The sequence below is a fragment of the Entelurus aequoreus genome, linkage group LG25 (genome assembly GCF_033978785.1).
Source record: "Entelurus aequoreus isolate RoL-2023_Sb linkage group LG25, RoL_Eaeq_v1.1, whole genome shotgun sequence".
Classification (NCBI taxonomy): domain Eukaryota; kingdom Metazoa; phylum Chordata; class Actinopteri; order Syngnathiformes; family Syngnathidae; genus Entelurus; species Entelurus aequoreus.
In genome coordinates, this window is record NC_084755.1 from 40066299 (window position 1) to 40084817 (window position 18519).

The 18519-nt window shown below is 34.7% G+C and overlaps 1 protein-coding gene across 2 annotated transcripts in view; it reads left to right on the plus strand.

Annotated features, from left to right (window-relative positions):
• The window catches only part of ntn1b (netrin 1b), a 189346-nt gene that overhangs the window by 118316 nt on the left and 52511 nt on the right, over positions 1 to 18519 (plus strand). For both annotated transcript variants that reach the window (XM_062036393.1, XM_062036392.1), the window contains exon 2: positions 5537 to 5725. In XM_062036393.1, coding sequence (XP_061892377.1) covers positions 5537 to 5725 — 189 coding nt within the window. The remainder of the gene's footprint in view (positions 1 to 5536; positions 5726 to 18519) is intronic.

Below are 18519 nucleotides of genomic sequence, written 5' to 3' on the forward strand. Positions count from 1 at the left end.
AGTACGTACCTCTGTTGAGACGTCACGGTTCGGTTCATTTTCGGTACAGTAAGAAAACAACAAAATATACATTTTTGGGTTATTTATTTACCAAATTTGCAAAATTTTCCACCAAAAATATTTTTCTTAGTGTAATATTTGATGTGAAGTAATGGGAACCTTGGATAGGTCAATAATTCATAATGACATTGATTTTGATTCAATATTATGTTTTGAGCAATGACAGTTTCAAAGACAAAAAAACATCTTTGTTTTATTAGTCAACATTGCACCTTTTTCTAAATTACATTTCACCTTTAAAGGCCTACTGAAATGATTTTTTTTTTATTTAAACGGGGATAGCAGATCCATTCTATGTGTCATACTTGATCATTTCGCGATATTGCCATATTTTTGCGGAAAGGATTTAGTAGAGAAAATCGACGATAAAGTTCGCAACTTTTGCTCGCTGATAAAAAAAAGCCTTGCCTGTAGCGGAAGTAGCGTGACGTCACAGGAGCTAGTATTCCTCACAATTCCCCGTTGTTTACAATGGAGCGAGAGAGATTCGGACCGAGAAAGTGATGATTACCCCATTAATTTGAGCGAGGATGAAAGATTCGTAGATGAGGAACGTTACAGTGAATGACTTGAGAGGCAGCGATGGACGTATCTTTTTTCGCTCTGACCGTAACTTAGGTACAAGCTGGCTCATTGGATTCTCACAGATTTGTATTTTAAACCACCTGGGATACTATATCCTCTTGAAAATGAGAGTTGAGAACGCGAAATGGACATTCAGTGCCTTTTATCTCCACGACAATACATCGGCGAAATGCTTTAGCTACGAGCTAACGTGATAGCATCTTGCTTTAACTGCATATAGAAACAAAAGAAATAAACCCCTGACGGGAAGTATAGATAGAAAATCAACAATACTATTAAACCGTGGACATGTAAATACACGGTTAATGCTTTCCAGGCTGGCGAAGGTTAACAATGCTGTGCTAACGACGCCATTGAAGCTAACTTAGCAACCAGACTGCACAGAGCTATGCTAAAAACATTAGCTCTCCACCTACGCCAGCCAGCCCTCATTTGCTCATCAACACCCGTGCTCACCTGCGTTCCAGCGATCGGCAGAAGGACGAAGGACTTCACCCGATGCGTTTGGCGGCCCGGAGACGTAGGAAGTCAAGGTGAAGTCGGCGGCTAGCGCGGCTAGCGCTCCAACAAAGTCCTCCTGGTTGTGTTGCTGTAGTCCGCTGCTAATACACTGATCCCACCTACAACTGTCTTCTTTGCAGCCTTCATTGTTCATTAAAAAAATTGCAAAAGATGTCCAGAATACTGTGGAATTATGAAATGAAAACAGAGCTTTTTGTATAGGATTCTACGAGGTACCATAACTTCCGTTACTCGGACTTCGTCACGCGCATACGTCATCATACCGCGATGTTTCAGCCGGATATTTCCCGGGAATTTTAAAATGTCACTTTATAAGTTAACGCGGCCGTATTGGCATGTGTTGCAATGTTAAGATTTCATCATTGATATATAAACTATCAGACTGCGTGGTCGGTAGTAGTGGCTTTCAGTAGGCCTTTAAGCTTTTTTATTTCACTTTTGTTATGTTTTTGTTTATATTAAGAGTATTTTTAGAATGTGCCGTGGGCCTGTAAAACATTAGCTGTGGGCCGCAAATGGCCTCCGGGGCACACTTTTGACACCCCTGCTATAGATAATAAAACATTAAATGTGATAAATCTATGGATAAAAAGCAGAGCCTGGCGACGCATGCGCGTTTATCATAACTCTCTCTCTCTGTCTCTGCCCCTCCCTCACCAATGCTGCTGTTTGTTTTGTTCTTAACCCCTTCTTAACCCTGAACGTACATTGAAAATACACGCAACCTTAACTCAAAATGCCGGACATTTGAGGCATTTAAGAAACTCCGCCCTGACAGCTCCGCAAAAAATGACATGTCCGGTGATAAGATGACGTATGGTCAGTCTATCCTAGCCCGTTAGCTGCTAGCATGCCGTGTGTTGTGCCTCAGTGTGCATTGTTTACACAACGTGCGTTACGCTACTTAATATTTCCGCGTGGAAACTCGTTCGGTACACCTCCGAACCGAACCGGAACCCCCGTACCGAAACGGTTCAATTCAAATACACATACCGTTACACCCCTAGTAATCTACCATCAATCTATCAATCTATTACCTAAATACAACTTCCAACCACTGGGTGGCAGTAATGTCAATAGAAGTTGGTACAATCAAACGGTAAAAAAGTACTGTGTTTTCCGGACTATATAAGCCGCACCCACTAAATTTTAAGATAAAAAAATATTTTTCCATAAATTAGTCGCACCGGACTATAACCGCAGGTATATACGTTTGCAAATTTAGTTATTTACACTGAAATGTTTTAAAATGTTGATTTACATACCTTAATTGTTTTCAAACGGTGTCTGTAACCGGGCAGAAAAACGGCTGATCAAACAAAACAGAAGTCATGGTCATGGACCCACTAGCTGCGGAAGCTAGCTCTCCAATCTCACGGTGACGTTTTGGTGAATTTACAAAACTGAAACAATACAAAAATAATGCAATTGTAAGTTAATAATACTAACACAGACACCCGTAACATGTTAGCGTATTTGCTAATGCTAACGACGCAGGCTTCAACACATTATGACCGCACGTACAAATATGCATGAAAACACTCCTACAGACATCACACATGGGACGCTTTAGTGAGTAAGAATTGTTATAGTTATATTAAAACATACAAATGTTGCTTGGAGTGATGAATGAAGAATCCATACGAGTAGAAACAATATAAACGACTAAAAGACTGAACAGCACTTCTACTTCCGGTTGAAAGGACTAAATGGAAGGGCACTGCAACACCTGCAGTAAGTGAACTCGTCCAAAAAATGGCGCCAATAAATAACACATCTTATTTGTTTTTTTTAACTATTGCCATTCGGGCCGTCAGCAAAGAAAAATCCTAAAATTGGCCACACCGTTTTATTAGCCGCAGATATATACGTTGCGAAATTTGTTATTTACACTGAATTACATTTTTTTTTATTTACATACCTTAATTTTTTTCAAACAGTGTCTGTAACAAGGCAGTGAAACGGCTGATCAAAGTCATCGTTATGGACCCACTAGCTGCGCAAGCTAGCTCTCCAATCCGCTAAACAGACTCAATAACTCCACGGTGGCGAAACTGAAACAATACAAAAACAATGCCATTGTAAGTTAAAAATACTAACACAGACACCCGTAACATGTTAGCATATTTGCTAATGCTAACGACGCAGGCTTCAACACATTATGACAGCACATACAAATATCCATGAAAACACTCCTACAGACATCACACATGGGACGCTTTAGTAAGTAAGAATTGTTATAGTTATATTAAAGCGTCCAAATGTTGCTTGGAGTGATGAATGAAGAATCCATACGAGTAGAAACATTATAAACGACTAGAATATTGAATGGCTCGGGCCCAGCGAAACCGGCAGCTTTTCTGGGTGTTGTTGATAAATGGTTTTCGCTTTGCATATTAGAGTTTTAACTTGCACTTACAGATGTAGCAACAAACTGTAGTTACTGACAGTGGTTTTCTGAAGAGTTCCTGAGCCCATGTGGTGATATCCTTTACACACTGATGTCGCTTTTTGATGCAGTACCGCCTGAGGGATCGAAAGTCACGGGCATTCAATGTTACGTGCAGTGATTTCTCCAGATTCTCTGAACCTTTTGATGATATTACGGAGCGTAGATGGTGAAATCCCTAAATTCCTTGCAATAGCTGCTTGAGAAATGTTGTTCTTAAACAATTTGCTCACGCATTTGTTGACAAAGTGGTGACCCTCGCCCCGTCCTTGTTTGTGAATTACTTTTATACCCAATCATGGCACCCACCTGTTCCCAATTTGCCTGTTCACCTGTGGGATGTTCCAAAAAGGTGTTTGATGAGCATTCCTCAACTGTCTCAGTCTTTTTTGCCATGTGAGCCAGCTTTTTTGAAACATTTGCAGGCATCAAATTCCAAATGAGCTAATATTTGCAAAAAATGTAGTTTTCCAGTTTGAATACTAAATATCTTGTCTTTGCAGTCTATTCAATTGAATATATGTAAGTTGAAAAGGATTTGCAAATCATTGTATTGTCTTTTTATTTACCATTTACACAACGTGACAACTTCCATAGTTTTGAGTTTTGTGTATATATATGTATGTATATTTACCGGTATATATACATATATGTATGTACATGTATATATGTATGTGTATATATATATATATATATATATATATATATATATATATATATATATATATATGTATATGTATGTATGTGTGGGAAAAAATCACAAGACTATTTCATCTCTACAGGCCTGTTTCATGAGGGGTTTCCTCAATCCTCAGGAGATCCTGAGGATTGTGATTTTTTTCCCACACATACATATTACGCTCTACCACGGTATCGAGCACTATTTTTTGGATAATCTAATTAAGACATATATATATATATATATATATATATATATATATATATATATATATATATATATATATATATATATATATATATATATATATATATATATATATATATATATATATATATGTATATATATATATATATATATATATATATATATATATATATGTATATATATGTATTATATATATGTATATACTGTATGTATGTATGTATATATATGTATGTATTTATATATATATATATATATGTATATATATGTATTATATATATGTATATACTGTATGTATATATATATATATATATATATATATATATATATATATATATATATATATATATATATATATATATATATATATATATGTGTACATATTCTATTAATATATTGGATATATAATTAATAATTAATACAATTGGATATTAAGAGTATGTGAAAGTTTAACCCTACCTTGTTTACGTCCGTGACAACCTCCTTAAGGTTTTGTAATCGATCAAAAAATATCAATCAGCTGAAGTGCGGCAAACATGGATAAATGTGTGAGATGTTTGCATTTTCCCATCATAATTGTTTTAAATGGGTATAACTTTGTATATTTTTTTTTGCACCATGACTTGGGAAGGTTGTTTGCATTAGGTCATATAAGTAAATGCTCAGCTTAACTTTATTCAAGCATAATTGAGATCATTGATCTGAATTATTCGCATGGTACACTTCATGGCGACAAAATGGCAGCTTTTAAATTGAATGCAATCTCCTTGCGGGCTAGCTTCCTTTTTCCTAAAACCAAGGCAACATTTTGGTGTAGAACACCACTGTATTGATATTTAACGTTGAAATAATTTTAAATCATAGTTTTAAAAATGAGATCTCTCCCAGTGAATATATTATTACAGTACATGCACTATATGTAAGTGCAAGAATTTGAACCAAAACCGGCCTTTTCGCCAGCAAAAATGTCAACCTGTAAATTGTCAGGCTAAAGCTTATGTGTTCATTGGTGGTCTTCCTGTCTGCTGCCCTACCAGCGTGCCACTGCAACCTTCACGCCCGCCGCTGCCGCTTCAACATGGAGCTGTACAAGCTGTCGGGCCGCAGGAGTGGAGGCGTGTGTCTGAACTGTCGCCACAACACGGCGGGCCGCCATTGCCACTACTGCAAGGAAGGATTCTACAGGGACATGACAAAGTCCATCTCACACCGCAGAGCTTGCAAAGGTAAATTTGATATCTTTACACATATATTATTTTGACCCGAGCAGCGGGGCAATCATCGCCGGGGCCCTTTTGAAATACTTTTATCTTCTGTACGTTTGGATGCCTTTTTGAGGCCATCAAACATGCACGAAAAGTCCCCATAAATTTGTCATGTATGGCGAAAATTTTTATATTTCGGAGGTCCTGAAAATTAAATTTCAATATTAGCTCACTAGCGGCACCTATAACATTTGAAAAAAAATCAGCCCCTCCTACCAGTTTCACGTATCAGCACGAAAATCGCAGGACACGTCTATCATTACAAGACGCACATAAAAGTCTCAGTAACCCATACCCGAAAACGATCAGGCAGTCGGCCATCTTGGTTTTGCCTTCCATTTTTTGGCGAAAAAAAGGGGTCGTACTCCAAAGAACTCCTAGGGACTCTGACCAAATGAGACGTGGTTAAAATGACAGATACTACACATATAGACAATGATAAATTGCGAACACATTTTTCCTACGCCGTAACGTATGGCTGTGGTATGGCACCAATCTTTGCTCCATTTGCTTTGGGCCATTTTTTGGTGAAAAAATGGGTCGTTCTTTAACAAACTCCTTCTAGGGCAGACCTGGGCATCCGGCCCTTTGTGCGTCCCTGTCCGGCCCGCGTGAGGCCAATCCTAAATTACAAAATACATTTAAAAAAGTATCTATGTCGAGTGTGCAATACAACGGTGCTGCTTTTGTTTAGAAAAGCGTTATTTGTATTACTTCCGTGTGGACAGTGAATGTGAACGGCTGCAATCACAAATTACAAAATAAAGTTGAAAAAACATCTATGTCGTGCACGCAATACAACTGTGCCGCTTTTATTTTGAAAAGTATTATTTATGGGCGTATGTCCGTGTGTAACCTGCGAGTGAAGGTGCACATGCAGCGACTAGTGATGCACGGTTTACACCCGAGACGCTAAAAAGAGAAAAGTTGATGAGGAATGGCGTGTTTCCAACAAGACATGGACTGCCAAGCAACGTTCCCTCTAAGGTGTGCGCCTGCGCAATTGCGCACTGCTCAAGCGTCCGCTGCGCACAGCAAATATGCCGCGCACCAAATCAAATCCCATCTGAATTCTAAACAAAATAAACACATTTATTCTATGTAATTTTGCAATGCAACTTTGAGTGACAGTGACAACAAGCGGCCCTAAGTGTGTTCGTCAACACCGTTCAATTGAACACCGTTCAATTATTGTAACGTCTATCGAGATGCTTCGAGGACAGGAATTATATCGATCACTTTATTGAGCAAAACTGTTTATATTCGCACATAACCACACCAAAAACATGAGTAAAACACTTCTATCTCGAAAAACTAGTCATTTTCTGCCGTACAAACCAGGCCAAAAGCAACTTGTCATCTGTCACCAGCACGCATAGCACTAAACCACTGGTGCGTTTATGGCCACACAAAAAGTCGGACAACTCAAACACCACACAAAGTTACACTGTGACTCCTCAGTCATACGTGTGCTTATTTTACTGTCATTTATTGTTAATGTTAATTTATTTATATTAGTCATGGAATGCTGTTACACACACTATGTTGAAGTATTACTATTATTATTAATTATTATTATTATTATTATTATTTATCTTACGGTATATATCAAAAATAATATTGAGCAAAATTTAATTGAAATATTGTCGATGTGGCCCTCCAGCAGTGCTCGGGTTGCTCATGCGGCCCCCGGTAAAAATTAATTGCCCACCCCTGTTCTAGGGATTATGAGATGCCGTTAAAATGACAGATGTGGGCGTGGCATGGCGCCAAACTTTGATCTGATGGTTCGCCACAAAACATGAAACGTTTATATTTCAGTTTCACAAGTTCAGATCTTGATCCGAATTGCTACAAATGATAACAGTCTGAAGTATCTGTTTCATTTAAAAAATTTTTTTATTTAATTTCTTTTTTTATTTAATTTAATTATTTTATTTTGACCCGAGCAGCGTAGGAAGCAAGGGCTCTATTGAAATTGCTGTGTTTTCTTCTGTACGTTTGTACACCTTTTTGAGGCCCTTAACATGCACGAAAAGTCCCTATATTTTGTCATGAGTAGCGAAACATTTTATATTTCGGAAGTCCAGAAAATGACATTTCAAAATTAACTCACTAGCGCCACCTTTAAAATTAAAAAAAAAAAAATTGTTGAAATGTTTTGAATAGGTTGAAAAGTGTGTGAATTGTGGAAGTTTAAAAAATGTACAATTCGTTTTGAATGGGGAAAATGTCCTCGAAAACTGGGAATTCTTGGAAATCCGGCAATTTGAAAAAATTGTTGAAGTAGAGCACACAATTTTGAACAGGCAAAATATTTTGGAGTTGGAACGGTTTTAATAGGATGAAAAATGTTGGAATTGTGGAACTTGTCCCATTGGTTTAAATTGGAATTTTCCAAAGATTTGGGAATTTCGGTAAAAGCGGGAATTTTTTTGAAAATGGTTAAAAACTTGAAGAGTCTGAATGAGTTGAAATGGTTGGTGTTGACATGTTTCAAATCGGTCGAGAAATGTTGAAGTTGTAACATGCTGAATTAAGAAATGGTATTACGGAATTCCTGGAATTTGGGGAAAACCGACAATTTTTCCAGTTCAAAAAACAACTTCCTTTTTGTCCTAATTAAGAGGAATGTTTTGATGGTGGAATGGTTGAAGTGGGTTGAAAAATGTGGGAGGAGTAGTCGCCAGAAAAAAGGGTAGAAATAGGGCTTTGGAATACCAGGAATTCTAGAAAATCCTGGAGAAAAATTTTACTTGGAAAAAGGGTAGTTTGAATTTCCGGGATGAGTGGACTAGGTTGAAGGTGGAATGGTTTGAATCGGTTGAAACTAGGGATGTCCGATAATGGCTTTTTGCCGATATTCCGATATTGTCCAACTCTTTAATTACAGATACCGATATCAACCGATACCGATACTGATATATACAGTTGTGGAATTAACACATTATTATGCCTAATTTGGACAACCAGGTATGGTGAAGATAAGGTCCTTTTTTTTTTTTAAATTAATAAAATAAAATAAGATAAATAAATTAAAAACATTTTCTTGAATAAAAAAGAAGTAAAACAATATAAAATCAGTTACATAGAAACTAGTAATTAATGAAAATTAGTCAAATTAACTGTTAAAGGTTAGTACTATTAGTGGAGCAGCAGCACGCACAATCATGTGTGCTTACGGACTGTATCCCTTGCAGACTGTATTGATATATATTGATATATAATGTAGGAAGCAGAATATTAATAACAGAAGGAAACAACCCTTTTGTGTGAATGAGTGTAAATGGGGGAGGGAGGTTTTTTGGGTTGGTGCACTAATTGTAAGTGTATCTTGTGTTTTTTATGTTGATTTAATAAAAAATAAAAAATAAAAAAAAACAAAAAACGATACCGATAGTAAAAAAAACGATACCGATAATTTCCGATATTACATTTTAAAGCATTTATTGGCTGATAAATGGTGGAAGTTTGAAAAATGGCGAATTCATTTTAATGGGAAAAACCTGGAATTCTGAGAAATCTGGGAATTTTTGGAATTTGTCAAGGGAAAGCCCGCGATTCCCGAATAGGCTGAACAGTTTGAAGTTGGAACGGTTTGAATCGGATGAAAAATGTGGAAGGCAGAGCGCGCCAAAATCTGGAGAAGAAGAACCAGAAAAAGTTGAATAAAAAGATTAATTTTGGTGTAGAAAACAATATGTGTGAATGTTTCGGAGCATTCACACAATTATGTACGTTTTACAGTGAATGAAGTGTTTAAAGAGTTGAGATGCAATTTGGTTTAATACGACAGTGATATTGGAGCTTCGTGTATTGGCCAATACCGATAAGCACGAATCATAGTGCGTCATTTCATTAAAAAAGGCTTGATGAAGTTAAATATTTAGAAAACGAGGGTAGGTGTGAAAACCTCTTTGGCTGTCAGTCGACTGCGCCACACATGATGTTCATTTCCCACGCTACGTGCAGGAGTCTAACAGCAGCAGCAAAGAAAATGGAGTAGAAGAAGACCTCGATGTCTGAAGGTGTGACCTGTCACGACTCATGTCATGGTTCAGCTATGAAAGGAATTCTTTGGAAAGTCGGGAGAAAAGGAGCCACCTGTCTTGGCAGCGCTGACGTGACCCGTGTAGCCGCCGAGCGTTTTGGGTGAATGCCTGCCGAGGCAAACATAACAAAGTGCAGCAGAGGTGTGAGATGATCCACAAAACAAGGCTGGCTAATCCACTAGAGACACACTACATTGACACAGGTGGGGATCACTTTGGTCAGGAGATTACTGGCAACGAGGACACGGCTCAGATGAACGCTCATACTCGAAAGGTTCCTGACTGGTTCTCCTATCAAATATTTGCTTACGCTTATGATCGATCTGTTTCGGACATGTAAACAAGCCACATTAAAAAAGATAATGTGGCTAAATTTGAACAAAATATATTTTTCAAACCAAATATACTCTCCATCTGCACAATTTAAATAAAAAAGCATATTTAGTACAATATTTTCATCAGCAAAAAAACAATAGTATTATTAAAAATATATATTTTGTAATTTGTATCCTTTTATTGTTATTATATATATTTTAATAATGTATTATATTACAATATTTTATGCATACAATTGAATTATTTTTAATTGTGATTATTTTACACATAAAAACAAAAACACTATTCATGTACACAATTCAAATAAAAACTATAGTAATAGCAATAGTAATATCAAAAATATATTTTATAATTCTAATAATTTTTTTGTTATTTTTCATTTGTATTGTGTTTGTTTTATATTATAATTCTATAACATAATTCAATATTCATATTTTTCATTTATACATTTTATTTATTCTACTTTTAATTATTTTATAGAAATACATTCCACCAATTCATTTCAAACACAACAAAGAAAAAATGCTCTCCATTTGCACAATTCAAATAAAAAAGCATCTCCAATACAATATCTTCGTCTGCAAATAACAATATTCATTCTAAAAAAAAGGTTTTGTAATTGTATTTATTTTATTTTGTTATTCTTTTATTTGTATCATATTTGTTTTGTAATAACATAATTATTTTAATATAATGTAATATAATGTATTACAAATATTTCATATTTGTAACCTATTTTTTATTGATATATCTTATTTATTTTTTGTATTGATTTTTTTTAAAAACCAAAAAATGTATTTCCTAAAATATATTGTCCAAAATTTTTTTTTCATAGTTTTTGCCCATTTTTGGGGTTTTGTTCTAAAAAAAATTGAGTTGAAGGCCGAAAGCATATATATATATATATATATATATATATATATATATATATATATATATATATATATATATATATATATATATATATATATATATAATGAATGATTAATATAATTGGATATTAAGAGTATGTGAAAGTTCTACTCCTACCTTGTTTACTTCCGTGACAACCTCCTTAATGTTTTGTAATCAATCAGAAATATCAAGCAGTTAAAATGTGTCAAACATGGATAAAAGTGTTGAGTGTTTTGCATTTTCCCATCATGCTTTGTAATGGATTTAAATGGGTGTAATTTGGAATTTTTTTATGGTGCATGAACATTTTTTATAATATCCACAAAGTTCAGCGAGCAGGTTGTGTTTATTTGTGACCATGTCTGTTACGATTTCGTGTCGGTTGCCTTTTTTTCTTTTTTGCACGATGACTAGATAAGGTTGTTTGCATTGGGTCATATAAGTAAATGCTGCGCAATGTCCCTTTCAGTCCATAATTGAAGGACATTGGCCTGAATTCCTCGCATTGTCCACTTGATGGTGACAAAATGGCATCATTAAAGTCCGTCTTTTAAAATGAATGCAGTCTTCCTGCGGGCAAGATTCCTTATGTTTCGCAGGCCAAATTGAAGACATCGGCGGGCCGTAGTTTGGACACCCCTGCCTTAGACCTATCAAACCTATTTTTTTACTTTTTCATATAAACTCTGGATATCGCCTGGAGTATAAACACATGACGATTGAACTGAATCATAGTTGTCAATTGAGTTTATTGTTCGTACATGATTATTTGTAGTAAATACAAATATTTACATAAATTATCAAATAATAATAATACGTTACACTTAAAATCTATTACAAATGTACTTCAACTGGATTTTTGTTGGTTGTGTCTTTTATGCACACACTCAGGCTCTTATAACCAATTATATTTCTGGTCGCCAAGAGTAATATTACAACACTCACTGGGCTGCAGTTTTTCCTTCATGGCGTCATAAATTGACAGCTTGAGCGCCTTTTCCCCAAAAAATAGAGCAAACAATCATTTTTGATTGCATTTACCAAAATGAATCTATTTCTTTTTCTTCTTCTTCTTCTTCTTCTTCTTCTTCTTCTTCTTCTTCTTGTCTTCTCCTTCTCCAGATTTTGGTGCGCTCTACCTTCCACATTTTTCATCCGATTCAAACCGTTCCAACTTCAAACTGTTCAGCCTATCCGGGAATCATGGGCTTTCCCTTGACAAATTCCAAAAATTCCCAGATTTCCCAGAATTCCAGGACATTTTTCCCATTCAAAATGAATTGGCCATTTCTCAAACTTCCACCTTTTCCACATTCTTCAACCGATTCAAACAATTCCACCTTCAACATATCGCACTCATATATAATGCATATGTTCCTTTTTGACTGTATTTAAATGTATAATATAATGTATTTATATTATTCACATGTGAATAATGCTGTATGATAGACGGTATTTATATTATTCACATGTGAATAATGCTGTATAATAAACTATTTATATTATTCACATGTGAATAATGCTGTATAATAGACTGTATTTATATTATTCACATGTGAATAATTCTGTATAATAGACTGTATTTATATTATTCACATGTGAATAATTCTGTATAATAAACTGTATTTATATTATTCACATGTGAATAATGCTGTATAATAAACTGTATTTATATTGTTCACATGTGAATAATTCTGTATAATAGACTGTATTTATATTATTCACATGTGAATAATGCTGTATAATAGACTGTATTTATATTATTCACATGTGAATAATGCTGTATAATGGACTGTATTTATGTTATTCTCATGTGAATAAGGCTGTATAATAGACTGTATTTATATTATTCACATGTGAATAATGCTGTATAATAGACGGTATTTATGTTATTCACATGTGAATAATGCTGTATAATAGACTGTATTTATATTATTCACATGTGAATAATGCTGTATAATAGAGTGTATTTATATTATTCACATGTGAATAATGCTGTATAATAGACTGTATTTATGTTATTCACATGTGAATAATGCTGTATAATAGACTGTATTTATATTATTCACATGTGAATAATGCTGTATAATGGACTGTATTTATGTTATTCGCATGTGAATAAGGCTGTATAATAGACTGTATTTATATTATTCACATGTGAATAATGCTGTATAATAGACTGTATTTATATTATTCACATGTGAATAATGCTGTATAATAGAGTGTATTTATGCTATTCACATGTGAATAATGCTGTATAATAGACTGTATTTATGTTATTCACATGTGAATAATGCTGTATAATAGACTGTTTTTATATTATTCACATGTGAATAATGCTGTATAATAGACTGTATTTATGTTATTCAAATGTGAATAATGCTGTATAATGGACTGTATTTATATTATTCACATGTGAATAATGTCGTATAATAGACCGTATTTATATTATTCACATGTGAATAATGCTGTATAATAGACTGTACTTATATTATTCACATGGGAATAATGCTGTATAATAGACTGTATTTATATTATTTACATGTGAATAATGCTGTATAATAGACTATTTATATTATTCACATGTGAATAATGCTGTATAATAGACTGTACTTATATTATACACATGTGAATAATGCTGTATAATAGACTGTACTTATATTATACACATGTGAATAATGCTGTATAATAGACTGTACTTATATTATACACATGTGAATAATGCTGTATAATAGACTGTACTTATATTATTCACATGTGAATAATGCTGTATAATAGACTGTACTTATATTATTCACATGTGAATAATGCTGTATAATAGACTGTATTTATATTATTCACATGGAAATAATGCTGTATAATAGACTGTATTTATATTATTCGCATGTGAATAATGCTGTATAATAGACTGTACTTATGTTATTCACATGTGAATAATGCTGTATAATAGACTGTACTTATATTATTCACATGTGAATAATGCTGTATAATAGACTGTATTTATATTATTCACATGTGAATAATGCTGTATAATAGAGTGTATTTATATTATTCACATGTGAATAATGCTGTATAATAGACTGTATTTATGTTATTCACATGTGAATAATGCTGTATAATAGACTGTATTTATATTATTCGCATGTGAATAATGCTGTATAATAGACTGTACTTATGTTATTCACATGTGAATAATGCTGTATAATAGACTGTATTTATATTATTTACATGTGAATAATGCTGTATAATAGACTATTTATATTATTCACATGTGAATAATGCTGTATAATAGACCGTATTTATAGTATTCACATGTGAATAATGCTGTATAATAGACTGTACTTATATTATACACATGTGAATAATGCTGTATAATAGACTGTACTTATATTATTCACATGTGAATAATGCTGTATAATAGACTGTACTTATATTATACACATGTGAATAATGCTGTATAATAGACTGTACTTATATTATACACATGTGAATAATGCTGTATAATAGACTGTACTTATATTATTCACATGTGAATAATGCTGTATAATAGACTGTATTTATATTATTTACATGTGAATAATGCTGTATAATAGACTGTATTTATATTATTCACATGGAAAAAATACCCAAGTGTTTATTGTTTATTGTGAGCGAACTGTGGTGCTGAATTCCCCCCAGGGATCAATAAAGTACTTTCTATTCTATTCTATTCTATCCTGGACATTCAAACTATAATTTTTCCAAGTTCAAAAACATTCCAGGCATTCCCAGAAATCCCGTTTTTTTTAAAACCTTTTTTTCACCCTTTTTTTCTGTCGACTACTCCTTCCACATTTTTCAACCCACTTAAACCGTTTCACTGTCAAAACATTCCTCTTAGTCTGGACAAAAATCTATTTATTTTTTTTTAACTGGAAAAATTCCCGGTTTTCCCGAAATTCCAAGAATTCCATAACACAATTTCCCACTTAAAAATGTTACTACCTCAACTTTTCTCGACCGATTTGAAAAATGCCGACACCAACCGTTTCAACTCATTCGGAACATTCAAAGTTTTTTAGCATTTTCAAAAAAAATCCCGCTTTTCTCAAAATTTCCAGGAAGTTCCCATTGAAATGAATGGGACATTTTTCCAAGAACCACAATTCCTACATTTTTCAACCTATTCAAACCATTCCAACATCACCACATTCCACTCATCCTGGACATTCAAACTAACACTTTCCCAAGTTCCAAACCAAATTCCGGTTTTCCTGGAAATTCAAACTTTAGCCTAGGGTTTGTTCACGAGTTAGAAAAGCATAAAAAAAGACAAAGGTGTGCTGTTGTCTTACATAGTGATTGTGAATGATTCCCAAAAAGTGCAGTTCCCCTTCAAAGCTTTGTAACACAAACAGATCAGTTTGCTGCATGCGGTGTTGAACAAAAGCTTGATGGATCACCCGCACTTCCAAACGGTCCTTTTCCAGCGTTGTTTCACTCGGCCAGTCTAAACATTTTCACACATTTGGAGGGGAGTTAGGTTCCGAGTGGCAGGTTTAATGCAAGAGAGGTTCTCGTGGTGATGTAGCGACAGCCATTGATCTCTGCCGAGCTTTTCTAAACAGCCGGATCAGCACCGGCACCATGACTCCAGGCCATGTACCCCTCTCCTAGTTTTGGGGTGTCCAAACTACGGCCCTTCAATCTGGTCCGTGAGATGGCAGGAGTTGTATAAGCAAACTAAACTGGTCGCATGTTAATATTCTAATAGCCAACAGTCTTATTGCTGCAAGTTTGTCGCCATCTAGAGACCAACAAACGTTACTCAACAATTAATTGTATTTTTATTCATTCTACTTGCAAGGAGTCACAGCTAGGGTTGTACGGTGTACCGGTACTAGTATAGTATAGTGGTACTAATGAATCAAAAACGGTACTATACTCTGTTTGAAAAGTACCGGTTTGCCATTTTTTTTTGTTTTTACAGGCATGACGGCGCGTCGTCACGTCATGACATTGCTGGTTTTACGAGCAGAGGAGCATGTTCGTCGGCGCACACACACAGAGTACTTACAAGCAGACACAGTGTGTAGACAGAAAAGTGAGAACGGATGCATTTTGGTGTAAAAAGTCAAGATAAAGGTGAAGTTATAACACTGAAACACCCTCAGGAAGAGCTGCTTTAAGACATGGCTAGCTAGTTAGCGGCTAACATCCATCCGCAGTGTTTTAGCTACTTCTAAATCACTAATCCTGGTCTCCATGGCGACAAATAAAGTGAGTTTCTTACAAGTATCATTATCACTGGAGGACGAGGAATAGCTAAACATGCTTCACTACACACCGTAGGAGGATACAATAGCTCACTGGCGTCACAATGTAAACAAATGCCATGGGTGGATCTACACCTGACATCCACTGTAATGATACCAAGTACAATAGTGTATCTAGTCGATACTACTATGATCACATCGATATTTTTTATCGTCACAAAATATTTTTTCTTTTTTATTTATATTATGTTTATAAAGTCAGTAAATACGTCCCTGGACACACGAGGACTTTGAATATGACCAATGTATGATCCTGTAACTACTTGGTATCGGATCCATACTTAAATGTGTGGTATCATCCAAAACTAATGTAAATTATCAAAGAAGAGAAGAATAAGTGATTATTACATTTTAACAGAAGTGTAGATAGAACATGTTAAAACAGAAAATAAGCAGATATTTACAGTAAATTAGGAGTCTTTGTTTGTTTACTTACTACTAAAAGACAAGTTGTTCACTATTTTATTTAAGGACGAAATTACAATAATGCCATTTTTTTGTGGTCCCCTTCATTTAGAAAAGTATCGAAATATTTAATTTTAATTAAGATTGTCCCGATAGCAATATTTTGGTACTTGTACCAAAATGTATTTCGATATTTTTGGATACTTTTCGATACTTTTCTAAATAAAAGGCACCACAAAAAATGTCATTATTGTCTTTATTTGAACAAAAAATGTTAGTGTACATGAAACATATGTTTATTATTGTAATTTAGTCCTTAAATAAAATAGTGAACATACTAGACAACTTGTCTTTTAGTAGTAAGTAAACAAACAAAGACTCCTAATTAGTCTGCAGTAACATATTGTGTCATTTATACACCTATTATTTTGTACACATTATGAGGGACAAACTGTAAAAATGTATTACTAATCTACTTGTTCATTTACTGTTAATATCTGCTTATTTTCTGTTTGAACATGTTCTATCTACACTTCTGTTAAAATGTAATAATCACTTATTCTTCTCTTCTTTGATACTTGACATTAGTTTTGGATGATACCACACATTTAGGTATGGATCCGATACCAAGTAGTTACAGGATCATACATTGGTCATATTCAAAGTCCTCATGTGTCCAGGGACGTATTTACTGACTTTATAAACATAATATGAATTTTAAAAAAAGGAAAAAAGATTTTGTGAAGATAAAAAATATTGATGTAATCACAGTAGTATTGACTAGATACACTATTGTACTTGATATCATTACAGTGGAAGTCATGGCATTTGTTTACATTGTGACGCCGGTGAGCTATTGTATCCTCCGGTGTGTAGTGAAGCATGTTTAGCTATTCCTCATCCTGCAGTGTATGTTTTTTTTCTGCACCATGACTAAGGAAGGTTATTTGGATTGGGTCATATAAGTAACTGCTGTGCTTTGACTAGAGTTATCTCGATATCAATGTTTTGGTACCGGTACCAAAATGTATTTTGATACTTTTCTAAAAAAAGGGGACCACAAAAATATTTCATTATTGTCTTTATTTGAACACAAAATCTTAGGGTACATGAAACATATGTTTATTATTGTAATTTAGTCCTTAAATAAAATAGTGAACATACTAGTAAGAAACGTGCTTTATTTGTCGCCATGGAGACGAGGATTAGTAATTTAGAAGTAGCTAAAACACTTCCTGAGGGTGTTTCAGTGTTATAACTTCACCTTTATCTTGACTTTTTACACCAAAATGCGTCCATTCTCCCTTTTCTGTCTACACACTGTGTCTGCTTGTAAGTACTCTGTGTGTGCGCGCTGCCCAACATGCTCCTCTGCTCGTAAAACCAGCAATGTCAAATTGTTTAAGCCCAATGCGCCCCCCCCCAGTCAAAAAGATTGGACACCCCTGCTGTAGAGCTTTTAGGATCAAACCCAAACATCTTTGATTGCTGCCTTTCTCCTCAGGTGACCGACACTGGCCAAGCCAACGTGGGTTAGAAAGTCCGTATTTATTGTCGAAATCAGCCAAGCGTCCCACTGTGCTGTTGTTGGACAGGAAACACAGCGCAGCGCCAACACAGCCAGGAGGAAGTGGGCTTTTATCCCCCCCGTTTCTCAACCCCGCCTTGACTAAACGTTCTTGGACGCGTGAGTTGGATTGTTGGACGCTCGTCTTTACATCTCCAATGGCAGGATGGCTCATGCTTTACTTAG